General features: G+C 38.5%; 1 protein-coding gene across 2 annotated transcripts in view; it reads right to left on the reverse strand.

Moving 5' to 3' along the window:
• The window catches only part of ilf3 (interleukin enhancer binding factor 3), a 33,210-nt gene that overhangs the window by 3,657 nt on the left and 13,121 nt on the right, over positions 1-16,432 (reverse strand). The window contains exons 4-18 of one of the 2 annotated variants that reach the window (XM_062971400.1): positions 15,938-16,118; positions 14,732-14,879; positions 13,239-13,330; positions 12,778-12,873; positions 9,891-10,002; positions 9,396-9,493; positions 8,996-9,107; positions 8,802-8,912; positions 8,369-8,568; positions 6,602-6,760; positions 5,685-5,822; positions 5,145-5,318; positions 4,363-4,516; positions 4,191-4,244; positions 701-1,054 (exon numbers count right to left, since the gene is read on the reverse strand). In XM_062971400.1, coding sequence (XP_062827470.1) covers positions 701-1,054; positions 4,191-4,244; positions 4,363-4,516; positions 5,145-5,318; positions 5,685-5,822; positions 6,602-6,760; positions 8,369-8,568; positions 8,802-8,912; positions 8,996-9,107; positions 9,396-9,493; positions 9,891-10,002; positions 12,778-12,873; positions 13,239-13,330; positions 14,732-14,879; positions 15,938-16,118 — 2,183 coding nt within the window. Of the gene's footprint in view, positions 1-700; positions 1,055-2,967; positions 3,846-4,190; positions 4,245-4,362; positions 4,517-5,144; positions 5,319-5,684; positions 5,823-6,601; positions 6,761-8,368; positions 8,569-8,801; positions 8,913-8,995; positions 9,108-9,395; positions 9,494-9,890; positions 10,003-12,777; positions 12,874-13,238; positions 13,331-14,731; positions 14,880-15,937; positions 16,119-16,432 lie in introns of those variants that run through there. The other variant, XM_062971401.1, reaches the window with a different exon arrangement.

Here is a 16,432-nt window from a genome sequence, read left to right on the forward strand (position 1 = left end):
ATAGCCCTAACAACTCCTGGCAGATGCTCATATCAGTAAAAAAATTACTTTCTAAATCAATCTCCTCTAAGATATTGAGAGTACAATATTACTGTGGCAGAACTGAATGGGTACAGAACTACCTATGTGTGAGTCCTAAACACCACAACAAAGCATAAACATTTTAAAAATTGATAATTGAATGAATATATGTATAACATGGCATGCATTCCAATCATCTAGAAAATAACAGCCCTGAAAAGGAAGCACAGGCTAGAACTTACATAGAACAATTTTAATTTATTTTTAATGAGATTTGAGCTGAATAGTTTTAATAATTATAATACTTAATTCTATTTGATATTTATTAGGTTTTTAAAATTGAATATTCTTAAAGTTTGTGAGTCACTTTGAGTCTCAATCCTGAGAAAACAGGATGCAAACATAATAAAATAATAGTAGTAGTAATAATTAAACGAATGAATCCTCTCCCCCTTTTTATTTTTAAATAATGCAAGAAAAATATTCAAAAGCCCCAATCAAATGCAAATTATCAATGTTTTATGTTACTTTGCGTTCTCCATTTAAAATCCTCTATTACTCTGAGTTTATCTATAAGGGGTCTCGATACAGCACATACCAGAGAGGGACCAGCTCATGTAGGAAGCCAATCAAAGGCCTTGATAACTCCTACCCCCCACCTACCAGGAACTCAATTTACCTTCATAGTTGTAGTCAGATCCACCACCGCCGCCACCTCCAGGTGAGTTGTAGGAATTTGAATACGATGTGTAGTTGCCTTGATTATATCCCTTCTGCTTGCCCTGTGGTGGGCCGTAGTTGCTGTACTGGTTCTGGTTATATGATTGTTGCTGTTGCTGTTGTTGGCCTTGATGAGATTGGTATCCTGTGCCATAGGAAGGCTTCTGTTGTCCTCCATGTTGTTGTTTTTTCCCAACATGTTTAGGAGGAGCAGGTGAGCTGTAGTCACCACCTTGGTAGTAGGAGCCATAGCCCGAAGAGCCGCCACCCCCTCCAGCATTGCCAGAATGGCCACCATTGCTATAGAACTGACCTAAGAAGAACAAAATAGAGTCAGAGGTCTGCGAAGGAAGTACTTATGTTACGCATTCATGAAGGCATGATTCCAACAGACTATCTAATATGCCTTCCTGAACTATAACCCACTCTGTACAGCAAAAAGGTTCAGAAGGTCTGAAACAAACGATCTGGCACAAGCTTGACTCAAAACATCATTTTCCCTGTAGTTGACCCTTAGGACTGAACACAACTTACTATTTTGGCTAAAAGAGCTGTGCATCCCCAAATACTTGCTGTAACGTTTGGGTCATTCTCTATTTAATTAATGTTTTCAACCTCTGATGTCAAGGTGACTGCTCAAAATCTAGGTTTCTACAGATCCATCTTAAATACATCAAGCATTTATGAGTCACTCCTGCTTCTTCCAACTGCTATTCCACATTATATATGGCACAGCAAGATTGTGTCTTATGTAATATTTATGTAATAATTAGTAATCTTACGTACATTGTAAGCCTGAGGGCAAAATACAAATCTGTGTGCCTTATAGTTGCCAAGTGGAGTAAAAACATAAATACATAAAAATAAATCCAACACATCAACAATTTGCAGGTGTCAGTTTTCCTGATCCAGCCATTCTTAAGTTATGGTAACATCGGTTTTCTCAAGGTTTAGCTCTACAATTAGTAATATACATAAGGGTGAAATGGCATACAGTTTTGAGACTGGTTGCAATACTGAAGTGAAAAAGCCCAGAGTGTAAAAAAATCACCTAGCTCGTAAATGGAAGTACAGGTCGCAACTAAAAGCAAAAGCAGGGAAAAAAATTTTCAGATATTGCCAAGAGTGTGCTGTTGAGGTATTAAAAACAACACTTTGCATAGAAAGTAACTTCAGTGAGCTACATTAATCATATAAAGATCTTTGGTCCACAGGTGAAACTCAGGCCCATGTTTAGCTGTAATTTAAATGTATCTATTGTTGTGTGTCTTCAAGTCATCTCTGACTGATGGCAACCCTAAGGCCTACCATGGGACTTTCTTGGCAAGCTTTGTCCAGACGGGGTAGAAAACTGTAGGCCATGCCCACAAGTCATTCTTATTACAAAAGAATAAGAGTAGTTAGCCACTAAATCTCCCAGTAAATCTCATCTGATTTTGGAAGCAAAGCAGGATCAAACTCTCATTAGTACTTAGATGGGAGAGGGCCAATATATACCAGCTGCTTTAAGGTTATATTTCAAAGGAAGGAACTGGAAAAAGAATTTTAAGTATTTCTTGATGAAGGAACTCCAATAAAATTCATGGGCTGCCATATGTTAACAAGAAACTTGAAGATACATGCATTTTCCTTAGTTTAAGTCTATAGTAACCTTTAAAGGCTGGCTATTCTTGTCAAGCTCATCTTCAATGTACTAAAGTCAGAAGTTCTTAAGCCACGATTTAAGAAAAACATGGACCTGCTCGTCTACATACACTAAAACTATGATCTGGTTATAAAACTAGTTGGGATTTTCTCTCCTTTTTCTAACACTACAACAGTTATAACCAAGATTCAATCTTCACAGCGATGTGTTCAGATAACATTTTAAAGTTTTGAAATCAATCTGTACATCGTGGTGTTCTATCAAAATCCTGTGTTTTTGAATAAAATTGAGAACCTTTTTTATAAAGCTTGCCCAGCTTCTAAAACACAGAAAGCATCCCCACATCATGGTTCTTTTCATCACTGCCGTACTGAAAATTGTAGTTTTCACTCAGTTTCTCTTTGAAACTTTCTTCCCTGAATGCCCTTTTTATATTCAAAGCTCGACTGGATACACTTTGATCCAGATTTATCAGCTCATAAATCCTACTTTAGCTACCATATTAACTGTTGAATGCCAATATTGTTGCTAATACAGGGACCAAGGTGATTAATTTAAAACACATTTAATACTGAAGCAAAGATGATACAATCAGTTTATTTTTTTAAAAAGTTAGTTACTGCTTTATTCCCTGTGTCTTTCAATGTTGAGTAGCTTTCATAGATGGGAAATTACAAACATCTTTCTGTGAAATGTACTGCAAAGAAAAGATAAAGAGGCATACTCTGAGGACTGCAACCGTCTTGCAAAGCATTTTATGCCTTTTATCTTTAGTTTCAGAAAAGACCACTGCAGCTATACAAACCATTCAAACTTAAAAGAGGTAATACAACCTAATAATTGTGGCTCAGGCAATAGGTCCTGCATATTACACCAATACAAGCACAAAAGATACAAATATTAAAATTAGCACATACTATATCACATACAAGTCAACATTATACATGCTAAAAACATTAGGCTATGGTAGATTCTGGAGTATTAAAATGTCTCAGAAGCATCCACCCACTTCTTGTGACTGAAAGGTAAGTTTTGTACAAAATTGGTTGTAAAATAAGAGAAAAAAATAACATACGCTTGCATGTTCCTTTAAAATAAAACAATGCTTTCCATAAAAAGCAAACAGGGGCCCTTGCTGGTAAGCAGAACAGAGTTAGCTCTTAATGTGCACAATGCACAAAGACATTCCTTGAAATTTAGCTCCCCCACAGTGTACATCAATATGACCAAAGGCAAGTCACAATAAAAACTGCCACTGATTGTAGGCTAACAGTTTCAGATAAGCTGCGGTGAAAAGCCACTGTTGAGAAACCCAGTGAAGCACAGGGAGACAGCACGAACACTTTGGGTTTTGGAGTTCGAGAAAATTGGAGTAAAAAGCTGTTTTATGTGCAATACTTTTAGATGATCTAGGAAGACCCAAAATCATGATAGCCGTAGCAGTCTGTGAAAAAGTCACCTACAAAAGGGGGAGACAGAGCAGAGAAAAAAAATTAGAATTTTTAGGATGGCAAAATGTGCCACATTGTAAAAATTTTATTTTTTTATTTCTCTGCTCCCGTAACCTCCCTCCCAGTAAGGGCCTCTCAAAACAAAGTTGTGTGTGTTTTTTAGGGAGATTGTTTTACAGGAAAGGTGTATTTACAAGAATGGTGTATTGCTTCACTTGGCTTAAAGCAGAGAAATTTTAAAATCCATTTTAAAAGAAAATGAAATCTGTTTCAATGGTTTTGCAATTTCACTGTGCAACAGTGAACTGAGCTTTGCCCCAGGAGCGTCGTGTTTTTTCCTTGCGAACACTTACTGTAGCCTGCTGTTGCAGAATTGCCACCGTAGCCATAGCTTCCATATCCAGCTCCTGGAACAAAATGTAAAAAAATATTATTTACTTGAGTAACTTAGCAGAGCATTTTGTTGTTTGCAGAGATACAGAACAAACTCCAGAGAGAAACAGCCATTCAGAACAGGCAACTCACCAGCATTCATATAACCTCCATGATTGGGGCCACCAAATCCACCTCTGCCTCTACCACGGCCTCTAATATTTCCTCCTCTACCACGGCCTCGCATGCTTGGGGGAGGTGGCACTTCAGTATGCATAGGGCCTCCCATACCATAGCCAGGATTATGCTGCCAAAGGAATGAAAATTGAGGTGTTAGAAGAATTTAGTTTGTTACTTTAATTATGATCTCTATTTATTCAACACACACATGCCAAACCACTGGCCCCAAGCCATATAGATTTGCTTCGGAATCCTTGGCCACATTTTCACAGGTTGTTCTCAAACCAGAACTTGATGGTTTTCCAATCAATTAACATGGCATTTTTACTTGAATATTATGTGCCATTGAATGTAATGTGCGCCTCAGTTTTGAAGGTGCACATTACAAAAAAAGGATTTGCTGTCAAATGTAATATGAAGTGACAGTGACTGCAAAAAGGATGGTAGGAAGATGGCTTTCCCACCAGATCTGACAGAAGGGAGTGGGTTCCTACCAGCCTTTTCACAACCAGTACCTCCTCTACCTGCTCTGTCCCCAGCCAGGTTTCTCCTGCTCAACGGCGCAGGTGGGTTTAGATGCATGATTCTAACACGCCATTGAATCAAATGATCACTTCAAGTTTTGCAGTGTAATTTAGCAAAAAAAAAAAAAAAAAGGTTTGCTTTAGATTAAAGTAACTATGATGCTAATATGGGGTCAGCTGTATCAATACTCTTGTAATGAGGCAAGAGCAAATTCAAACATGTATACTTACTTTTACAGGAAATTTGGGTCCACCTCGTGCTGGCATAGGAGCCCTTTTCTTCTTCTGCTCCATTGGAAGAGGGGCATCTGGGAAAAGCTTTTCTAATGCAGCAAGTGCAGCATAGGCCTTTGCCACTTTTTTGTTTGAACCAGCTCCTTGGAACTTTTGGCCATCAACTTCAACCTTCAAGAGTTAAAAAAAAGTTTAATGAAGCAGTACTTTCGTAAGCTAATGATTATATTCAGTAATAACAATTCTGAATGTTATGTATCAATTTTAAAAGTATATTTATTATTTATTTATTTTCTTATGTTATTTATATCTCACCTTTCTCCCTAGGTGGCTAACAATACCACATATTGGTCACAATTTAAAACAAAGCGAATACAAAATTAAAAAGCAAGCACACAATTAAACAATACAGTGTGTATTTAAGCTAAAATGCAGTTAAAATATAATACACTTAAAATAACATTTAAATCTCACAACCCCCTGCCTCCCCGAATCTCACCCATTACAGAAGCAGTTATATCTCTGATGTCACCTCACCTCCATCACAAACCGCTTGTCATGGCTGCCACCAGTTTCTGAAATCAATTCATATTTTAAGCCACGCCGTTTTTCATTTAGCTCCATAACTGGATTTTTCCCATGCTTTGTCAATATTGGTCCCTGCTGTTTCACATTCTAAAAAAAAAAATAATCAAAATATCATTGTACTGTGCCCCCCCCTTTTTTGAAAGCAGGTAATGATACTTTATGTAAAGTATATCTGCTCTGCATACGAAGAGGAGGAGGACTAACATAACTGTCACTTCATAGCAGCTATGGTCTAAGCGAAACACTCATTCTGTGCAATAATGTTTTTATTGACTGTCATGTTTAAATTTATTGTTTTCTAATGTGGAATTTTTATTATAATGTGTATGTTATTGTCATTCTATATTTTTGATATTAATGAAGAAATCGTGGCATTGAATGTTTGCAGTTTATATGTATGTTAACTGCCCTGAGTCCCTCTGGAGAGAGAGGGCGGTCTAGATAATAATAATAATAATAATAATTATTATTATTATTATTATGCTAAATAATAAGGTTCCAGATCACAATAAAAAGCAATGATCTCTTTTATGGGCAATTATGACTATCTTAAAAACAAATACTGAAGCAATTGATACGGCCGTGTTTGGCTTAGCAGTTACTGAAATAGGCCTTCAAGAATAATAAACAAAGGAGAAACTCTTAGATGGGCAAGATGTTAACACAAATTTTAATGAATAGAAGAGGCAGAAAAACAAACAATAGGGGATCTTGAGCAGAATAAGGAACAGAAAACATTTAAAGACAAAAAGCAAGGTGGGAGGGGGGTCCCTAGTGCAGAAACTTGATACTGGTTTGGATTAATACTGGAAACAGCCCAAAGAATCATGCCTAAAATTAAACAGAAAGGCGGAAACCATGTTCACCTCTGATTGTTCTGAAGGAGAAGCTGCACTGGGAGTACAAAGAGTTTCCACGATGGGAGGGGTAGCAGCAGCAGCTGGTTTCTGATCTGTTTCCTCTGCTGATTCATCACCCCTCTCTCGCCCTTCCACACCAGTAGGCAATCCCATATCTTGTAACACCTGAAACAAAGGAGAACAGCTGCATTCACCCCCATGTTATGTTCTGAAATTGCTAAATGTTGAATATCCAGGAACAAACAGATAAATAAATGAGTTTACCTGTTCAGGCATTACACTTGATTGTAATTTCATCTGTTATACATTAGAACAATGGTTCTCAACCTGGGGTCCCCAGATGTTTTTGGCCTACAACTCCCAGAAATCCCAGCCAGTTTACCAGCTGTTAGGATTTCTGAGAGCTGAAGGCCAAAAACATCTGGGGACCCCAGGTTGAGAACCACTGAATTAGAAATACAGTGTTCCCTCACTTATCGCAGGAGTTAACATTCCAGGACCACCCACAATAAGTGAAAATCCATGAAGGAGGAACGCTATATTTATTTTAATATTTATACATTATTTTAGTAGTTATACACTATTTTAAGACTTTATCAACCAACTGTGTGTTGATAAATCACCTCCTTCTCCTTCCATTGCCGCTTGGGCTCCTTCTCTCTCCCTTCGGCTTCTCCTTCCTCCCTTCCTTAGGCTGCAAATTGTAATTTTTAATGATTTATAATATTCTTTTAGAGTTCATTGAAAAACTGCAAAACAGCGAATCCACGAAAAGTGAACCGCAAAGTAGTGAGGGAACACTATATACCATTTTGGGAGTCTCTATAAAGGCTGATCAAGTTGACTCATTTCATGAGCACATCATTCCAGCTTCGAAGTTAGGGCTCTTCTACACAAGCATTATAACCAGGTTAAATCAGGTTGGGGGTGGGGGGACAATGTTTATCCAAAATACAGGAAGAATCAGGAGAAATTGGATTGATGGGAAACATGTGTTAAAAAGGTGCCCTTTATCCCGATTCTTCCTGAAAAAATGCACCTTTCCATGCCTGTGCATCCCTGCAGGCACGGAAAACACATGCTTTCCTTCCCTCCCCCCTGCAGACTCCCTCCGTGGCCTCCATTTTCCTCTCAACTTACTGGAGGAAGGTTCTGATGCAGGCCTGCAGCCTTTTCCCCTCTCCCAACAGGAGGCATTGGAGGAGAAAGCCCCCTACCCGCCCAAAACCCTCCTTCAGCTCTTTCCGGGGGGGGGGGGGGGACTGCAGGCTTCAATTGAAGCCTTCCTCTGGTAAGTGGAGAGGGAAATTTAAAGGCAGGGAGGGCAAGACTGGAAGTGCACCTGCCAATCCCCGCTGACTTCGGATCAACAGGGGTGAGTATGTGGACACCATCCTTGCAAAAGCATGGGGTTTAGGTCAGCTGTGTGGCCTTAATTCTGAGAGGAAATAGGATTTAAAATCTCAATTCCTCTTAAATTTTTGGTCTGTTTGGAAAGGCCCACACACAGCTGCACCCACAGGAAAACTCTGACATATCAATTCACATTATATCAAGCCATAGTTGCTCCCAACTGCACTAGCTATAATATCACCAACTATGATATAGCAATCCAGATGCTGCATTATTTAAGTGTTCTTAAGCATAGTCTACGATTAAGGACAGTATTTCATTTTCAGATCAGAATGTGCAGGGTCCCAGTTGAAATATACGAGATAAAAGTTAAAAAATATTAAAGTACTATCAAGTAAATATTTGCCACCATCTCTTTACCTTTACTGCTACATGCAACTTAGCCGTCTTTTTGGAAGGACCTGAAGCTTCATATGTGATTCCATCAACTTCTACAGACATAGTAAATATAGGTGCATGAACTGGACCTGTCTGAGACACTAGTTTATACTGAAGTCCAGGTTTTAGTTGGTTCAACTTCATCAGCGCATTCATGGCTTGTGGAGGTTCTGCTTTCTCCTCTAAAGAAAAGAAGTTCTTTGTTAGATGCTGACCTGTTTAATCAAGACCCTACACTTTATGGTCAAAAACCATGCTCCACTAAATGTAGAATTCTAAAACTATACCTACCAAATAAAGCCAAAGGCTTGGTGCTACTATCTTCCTAACAATCCTCCACAGGTGGATGAATCCTAACTTTATCTTTTGAAGCATCTTGACAGCTATATATACCTACCTCTTGCCAACTTAATACCTTTTTTCTGGATCTTCTTTTTCTTTTTGCTTGGAGACTTTTCCTCTCCATCTTCTTCCATAGGACGTTTCAATGGAGCGATAGCATACGTCGTGCTTGGGGGTATTTGGACTGTATGCAAAATTTTAGAAGGTCAATAAAAATGCCAAGAATCTTGTTTTTAGAAACAGAATTTCCAAATATTAAACAATTACCTGTGTAGTCAATTGGGTTTTCATTTTTTGGTTTCTTGGGCATCTTTGATGGCAATGGATCCATCCCCAAGACCTTGTGAAGCTGGCCAAATGCAGCAAGCCTTAGAGCATGCTAGAAAGACAGAATGTGTGTTACTATGGTACCCAACTTTCTCTCAAGCTTGTGAATAATCCAATAACAAACAAAACGAAGTCCCAGTATTTTAGAGCCGAAAACTTCAAAAACAAAGAATGGTAACACTTTTAAAAACCTGAAACCTCATTTCAGCACATTAAAAACCTCCTGAAAAACTGAAATGGGACCCTTGTTCTGTTTCATAGAAAAGTTAGTCTTGTTGAGATTACTCGCTGTCATTAAGAACTCATTGCGATTTTGTAACATCTGTAATCAAAACTATACCTGAGCACTCTGTGTGATATCTTCCCTTTGTTGTCTGTCTAGATGCCCAATAGCATCAGTGGCTTCTTTTTCACAAGGATCATATATACCAGAACCATCTGAAGGCAGGAAACAAGGAAGATATGCAGAGAATTATCCTAAGGTATCTATGTAGACTCAAATATTCCCTTAGCAACACCTAAGTATCAGCAATGTAAGCAGCCCAATTGAAGTTCTTGATGTAATGGGCAGCAATTTGGTCTAATCTACAATATAGACCATTAAGCCCAGCAAACAGCATCCTTGCCATAATTTTCAAGCACTCCAAAGGCAATCTTACAGTCTGTCACATCCCATTAAGGGACTTGAAATAATGGGTCCATAATTTTAAGAGCATGTGTTCCAAGATATTGTTCCTACAATCACTTTTGATGAAATGGATATAATATAGCCACGTATAGCTTATGCTAGAAATAACGTCCACTGAAATTTCTCAAGAATCAAGAACCATCTAACCTGGCATAACTATTCCTGATGCAAGGCATTCAAGGACTCTTCTCAAGGCCTCACCAGCTCCCATTGGGCGATTGGCTGTTCCAATTGATTTTTCACAAAGCAATTCTAGAGGCTGAAAAGACATTTCAAAATGTGAAAGGACAGAACAGCTTTACATGATGGTAGAATTCATACAGATTCTTCTGACTAAAAGGTTAATATTAGCAGGCTAGATTATATGACTTACAGCACTTATAACTGCTTTAACTACGATTTCTACATTGCTTCTAGGATGGCCTATTCCCCTAAACATGTAAACCTAGCAACACCATATGTACACTGGCTGCAGTTCAAGTATAGGCATATGTGTTTGTAAGTGTCCCTCATACAGGTAACATTCTTTTTCTGCAGCAGCCAAAGCTCCCACTTCCACTTATTGTAAAGCCACAAAGCTGCTTTGCAGAGTCTTTCTGTGCTTCACAGGAAGCAGGCAGGATTGGAGAAGCAAACTACTGCCAGACGCAAACTGAGGACATCAACACTGAGATCTGGCAATGTTCTCCAGAATCTCAGCACTGCTCTAATCATTGCATGTCAAGCTCTGGGAAGCTTGACACACAATAATTAGCTGGCTAGGCAGCTTCACTGGTTTTTTAGTAAGTTGATGTAAATCATATGGCTCAATGTTGAATTCATTCACATGCGGATATTTACACTATGTTAAGGGGATGTTGAATTGAGGTTGCTGCATTCTAAAGGCCTGGGACTAGGTCTAGGGAATCTTTGCACAAACCTGCCAGCCACAGATTTACTGTATACAGGCAGTCCTCGAGTTACAAACATCTGACTTACAAATGACAGATAGTTATGAACGGAAGTGAGTCAACAAGAAGTGATCGAAATCTATCCCTCAGAAAGAAAATTCAATCCTGAATGAGCTTTCGTGGGAAAAAGTTGTCTACACTGAAGCATTATCACAAATCCTTGTTTCTAAAACAAGCCATTTTTTTCAAAATCTGATTACCACAGGGACAGAAAGTGTGGTGACATCTTTTGAACGGGAGGACAGACAGCACAGCAAACACCACAGGGGCATAACCCTTCCCTAAAGCATGTAGGTAACACTTAAAATTGTATCTGTTCTAACTTACAAATTCAAGTGAAGAACAAACCTACAGAACCTAACTTACTTGTGACTTGGGAACTGCCTCTATATAGAAAAACTGAAATTAGTGCCTTTTCTGTAATGGGAATCAAGTGATCAGAATCAATATTTACAACTCTGCTAGGACAACATAATATAATTAATGCCTCACACTTTTAACTCCTGGAAATCATCAAATGACCTGTGCACAGTTTGTCTCCAAACAACAGCTCTATGTTTGATAACCTTAACAGCAACTCAGGTTGAAGCAAATGTATGCGTGTACAGAATATCACAGAATTGTGATTGAAGTCTAAGAGCAACTATTTATATGTGTTTTTAATGGAGCATGAAAGCAAAAATGCCGTATCAGCACAAAACCTTTCACGGGAATTTAGCAATATTTTTTGCTGAGTATCCAAGCTCCTGATTTTGATTTCACAAGCTGAATCCACAGAAGTGCATCTATCACCCTGGTTGCAGGGGCTTGCTGAAAAATTTGAGGCCTTCTAACCATCACTTTGGGGGGGGTGTCAGTTTTGTTTTATTCTTGAAGGTTACAATGGCAGAAATCATCACACGTTTTCAACCTCATCATATTCCAGGTAATAAATGTCTTCTCACTGCTGGCACAGAGTCCCCTGGGGTCCACCTCATGAGGCAGGGACTACTTCTGGGGGGCAGCATAGCCTATAGGACTTGGGTATACATCCGGGTCTTCATAGGGACAAGTCAGAGGAGCCTAAGAGGTAGTAGGGGCACCAGGGGAATGGCGTGGAAAGGGATACCATGGACCCTGATAGTAGGGATCACAGAATGACACTTCCCTAAGCTGCCCCACAATTTCCCCTGCTGTCCCCACTTTGCAAAGGGCCATCTGATAAGGTCCTTAGTGTTTCACATGGAACCTTCATGCAGATATGAGGACATCTCAATCATGTATCTGCCAGTTTGAATAATAATCCATTTTACTTGCTGCTTGTAGACATGGTTGGTAGTGAGGTGGCGGGCCTGAAGTTCTGCAATTTTTCTAGGAGTGGGGCTTAAAGGTGGGAGGAACCTAGCAGGGCTGACTAAATGCTGGCATGCGATTTGCTTCAAGCATTAGAGGTCAATAGCATGTTATCACCTATTAATTAATCCATGTTTAAAAATGTATTAAACAACACTTTCATAAAAATATTTAGGTGACTCTATTTAAGCATATTTTATAGCACAAGATAGGAATTTTGTCATTCACTGACAGACCAAGATCTCACTACGGAATTGTGATATTTGAAAATGCCAGTTAAGCAAGAAACTTGACTGGAACTCTGGAAATATATTCCCATCATTTGATAACTGTCATATTGTGCTCTCTACAAAAACCCACACTGTACCTCTGAGCACAACTGCATTCAGCTTTACTGAACAACCAATGTTTGATGTAGGTCAGTGTGGTCCAACCTGCAGCCCGCGGGCCTATGCAGCCCACCAATTCATTTTTGTTGGCCCTTGCCCTTCTTACTGGAAAAATATTTTAATTATGTAATTCAATATTAATTATGTAATTTGTTTTCTTTCTGGAATGTCTCTGGCCCTCCCATTCCTATACTAAAGTTTGATTGGCCCTCAAGTAACTAAAGGTTGAACCACGCTGATGTAGATCTTGAAAATGAGGCCAAATACATTTTCTCCAAATCTCATTTTAAAGCTTCTCTTTATCTCGTTATTTATATCTCACTCACTAGAATATTTAAAAAGAAATATAACTCTCAAGATTACCCATCCTCTAAGTGGAGCCCAAGTAGGAACACGGGTGCACAGATCTCTCAGCACTCGGATGACTATGACACATGACTTCAAGCCATTTGCCCTGGCCTAGAATAAAGTAACAAGCAAAACAGGTTCAGTAATGAACACCAGAACTGGACTGAGACAAAATATATACAAAATTACTGTAGTGCTACTTTGTCAAGGGTAAACTATGTGAACATCTCAACAGCTTTTTATAGTTTTATTTACTGTTTATGAAAACTTACTCTTAACACAAAGCAGCAACTATGAATCTACTTCCATTTCTTTGAAAAACTAAATTCATTCAAGTGCATCTTTAGCAAATGTATATTTAACAGATGCTAAATTCTGCACATCTACAGTCCAGTATTAAAACATTTTAATGAAGTTAGGCAAATACAACGTACAAGTTTTCTACTTAAAGACAAATATAAGAACAAAATGCAAACCTGGAACCACTTGGCGTGTCGGAGTGACGCCAAGGCAGCAAGGCATTTCTGCCTGTCCAGAACGTCCGGTGAGTCGTTGACTGATAGCGTTTCTATTCGTGGGTGGAATAAGAAGACAAGGTACAGTTTGACCAAGGGGGTTCTGTCGGGTGGAGAGGGGATGAGGCAGTTTCCTAACGGGCAGGTGAGGCTCCCAGAATCTGATCTATAGCCCTGTACCTGGAAGTATAGCCTGAATACACTTTTACTTTTTTTTAGCTTTTATGAACTAACAACTACATAATGAGAACAGTGAGAGGCACTAACATACTCTTACATAGGGAAAGAAACTCTGCAGGAAAGGACAGAATTCTTAAAAGACTACTGTAACCGAACTACAAAAAGTTATAGAACTATCAACAGAATGGAATGTTAAAATTAAGGATTCCCACTCTATATCTAGTAGAAGTTCATATCTAATAGCCTTTCTAAACGGGAACCCCCTCCGCCCACAAGGCTCGACTGCCCTGGCCCCAGCCCATGACAGAGTGCGTCCTGTTGGTCAAAGGTCCAGCGTCCCTAAAATTGACAAACTAGAAGGCTTGGTAGATGGTAGTCAGATATCAGAACCATAAAACAATCAGAGAACAAAATTACCATCAAAGTCTGTGCTGCAGCAAAACTGAAGACAGGACAATGTCAGGGTTTTAGATAAGGCTAGTTCAAACATCTCAAATAGATCTTTCCGTTGATATATGGTTCTCCAGCCCACTAAAAAACCACTGTATTGTGATAGTGTTCTTTCATATTAGAAGTGAATTCACATATACAAGTTCAACATTCTATTATTAGGAATACAGCCACTAGAAAAAATAGGTGAGATCTTTCACAGCATTTGTGTAGGCTGGCTTTTTCAATTCAGACACAAAAAAGGCTGAGTTATCACCACATAGATATATGAAATAGTGCCAATAAAAGTCTAAATAAGATGAAGGATGGAATAACTTTATCCAAAACTCTGCACTACATGTAGCAATTCAGCTGAATAGGGGTGAAACCCAAAAAAACCCAAACACAAAAACTCCCAATCATTTTTGCTGCAACACCAACTTCTTTATATAACACATCCAATTTCATGAACATGCAGAAGTCATTTCAACTAAGACTTCGTTATTTTAAAGTGATTCAATTTATATTTATAAAGTCTGCACTGACTATTAATGTTTGATGAAGAAACATTGTTACACCCAAGTGAACAGATGCACTTGTACAAGGAGTCAAGCTATGTCAAAAGGCCTAAACACTTTGAAAATGCTTAAATTTGGAAGATGAAATTCAAGAGTCTATCAACCCATAATCCAGACGTCCACAGCCACGACAATGTATAGCACTGTGATATGAAATTGACTTGTATGAAACTGTTTTGCTTTATAAGAAATTAAAAACCACATTGAACAACAAATTCAGTTTGGAAACTCATTCCGTGGCTTTCAGCAGATTTCAGCCCTCCATACCTCCAGCTAACATTTTTTCCATTTCTTCTCGGACAACTGGAGATGTCAAATGGATGGTAAGTGTCAGTGGAGGCTCTTTTGTATTCTTTATAATAATTGCAGCATCCTCAATAGACTGAATAATTTCATATTTATCCTCAGTAATAGTCTGAAAGACAAAGAAATGCCAATTTTCAATGTTCTCTCTCTTTTCTCAGTCTCTGAAATTATATCTTATAAATGAAGTAATGGTTTTGAGGTAAGTCACACACTGGATTATGATAAATTTATTTAAGACGTCATTCAATATATAAGGTAAAGATAAAGGTTTCCCCTGACGTTAAGTCCAGTCATGTCTGACTCTGGGGGTTGGTGCTCATCTCCATTTCTAAGCCGAAGAGCCGGCGTTGTCAGTAGACTCCTCCAAGGTCATGTGGCCAACATGACTGCATGGAGCACCGTTACCTTTCCGCCGGAGCGGTACCTATTGATCTACTCACATTGGCATGTTTTCGAACTGCTAGATTGGCAGAAGCTGGAGCTAACAGCAGTCGCTCACGCCACTCTCAGGGTTTGAACCTGGGACCTTTCGGTCTGCAAGTTAATTCAATATATACCTACCCCAAAATAATGTTAAACAAACACATGCAGACACATGCAAGTTTTCCAATTATCTGAGCAATTACTGTTCCCCAGGCTTATTATAATATCCAAGTAACAAATGGGACATGAAAATAACAACTGTTCTAATATTAAGTGTTACGTAGTTTCTCAAATACAGTTAATAACTGTAACACGCACTAAATTGTTGGGTTCTCCTGATTAGCCTGCAATCTCTTAGATTGTAAAAACCAGTTGATTGTAATATACATTTCCTGAATGTATGGTGGAAACAAGAAACAGTGGATAATAGAAAAACCTACTAAAATGAACAACATCCAAAAGATGCTATCACAGAACTTCCTGGAGGACCTAAAACATTCTTAGAGAGGCCATATTAGAGAGGGTAATACTGTAGAGCAACATGTATTCTACTATCTGTGCTCTAAAATAGCCCATTATGGCATTAGATAGCATTAACTCATTTCCAATAGCTTGAACCGGATAAATAGTATGAGCATAACACCCTGCCACATGCTAAGAGAGAACTACAGTGTTATGCAAAATTGTATAGAAAAAAAGTCTTAATATAATTATATGAGCAAATTGCTTATTTTTCATACTCACAGCAAGTTGTGTGCCAAGATTGTCTGCTACTTTTTCCAAAAGATCAACTGTTGGCTTCTCTTTGCACAACAGAACCAACTCAAGATCCAAGTCTCCCTTGAGCAAAAGTCCCTTTGCTACAAGACCAACACGCATCACTCCACGAAGTGTCCTCGTCAAGTGCTCAGTAGTTTTCTGCTCACTGCAAAAATTTGAACAAAGTGTAGCGAAACTGAGAAATACTATGAAGAGACACATCACTCCCTCCTGTGTTATTTAAAAATATTATTTTAATTTTTTAAAAATAAAATGTTCAGTACATAGAATTGAGACTGGACTAGTATTAATAGTATAGAGATTAAATCATGTATTAATTTTAAAATTCTGGTACATCTTTATTAGCCATGCTTCTTCTTGTTTTATCATTCCACACATTCCAACTAGTCTTTTCAAAGGGTTTCATTATCATCTTAGATGTGTGGTAGCAAAACATTATGTAATTTATTTAGAATGCTG

This window comes from Anolis carolinensis, chromosome 2 (assembly GCF_035594765.1).
Source record: "Anolis carolinensis isolate JA03-04 chromosome 2, rAnoCar3.1.pri, whole genome shotgun sequence".
In the NCBI taxonomy this organism is placed as follows: Eukaryota; Metazoa; Chordata; class Lepidosauria; order Squamata; family Dactyloidae; genus Anolis; species Anolis carolinensis.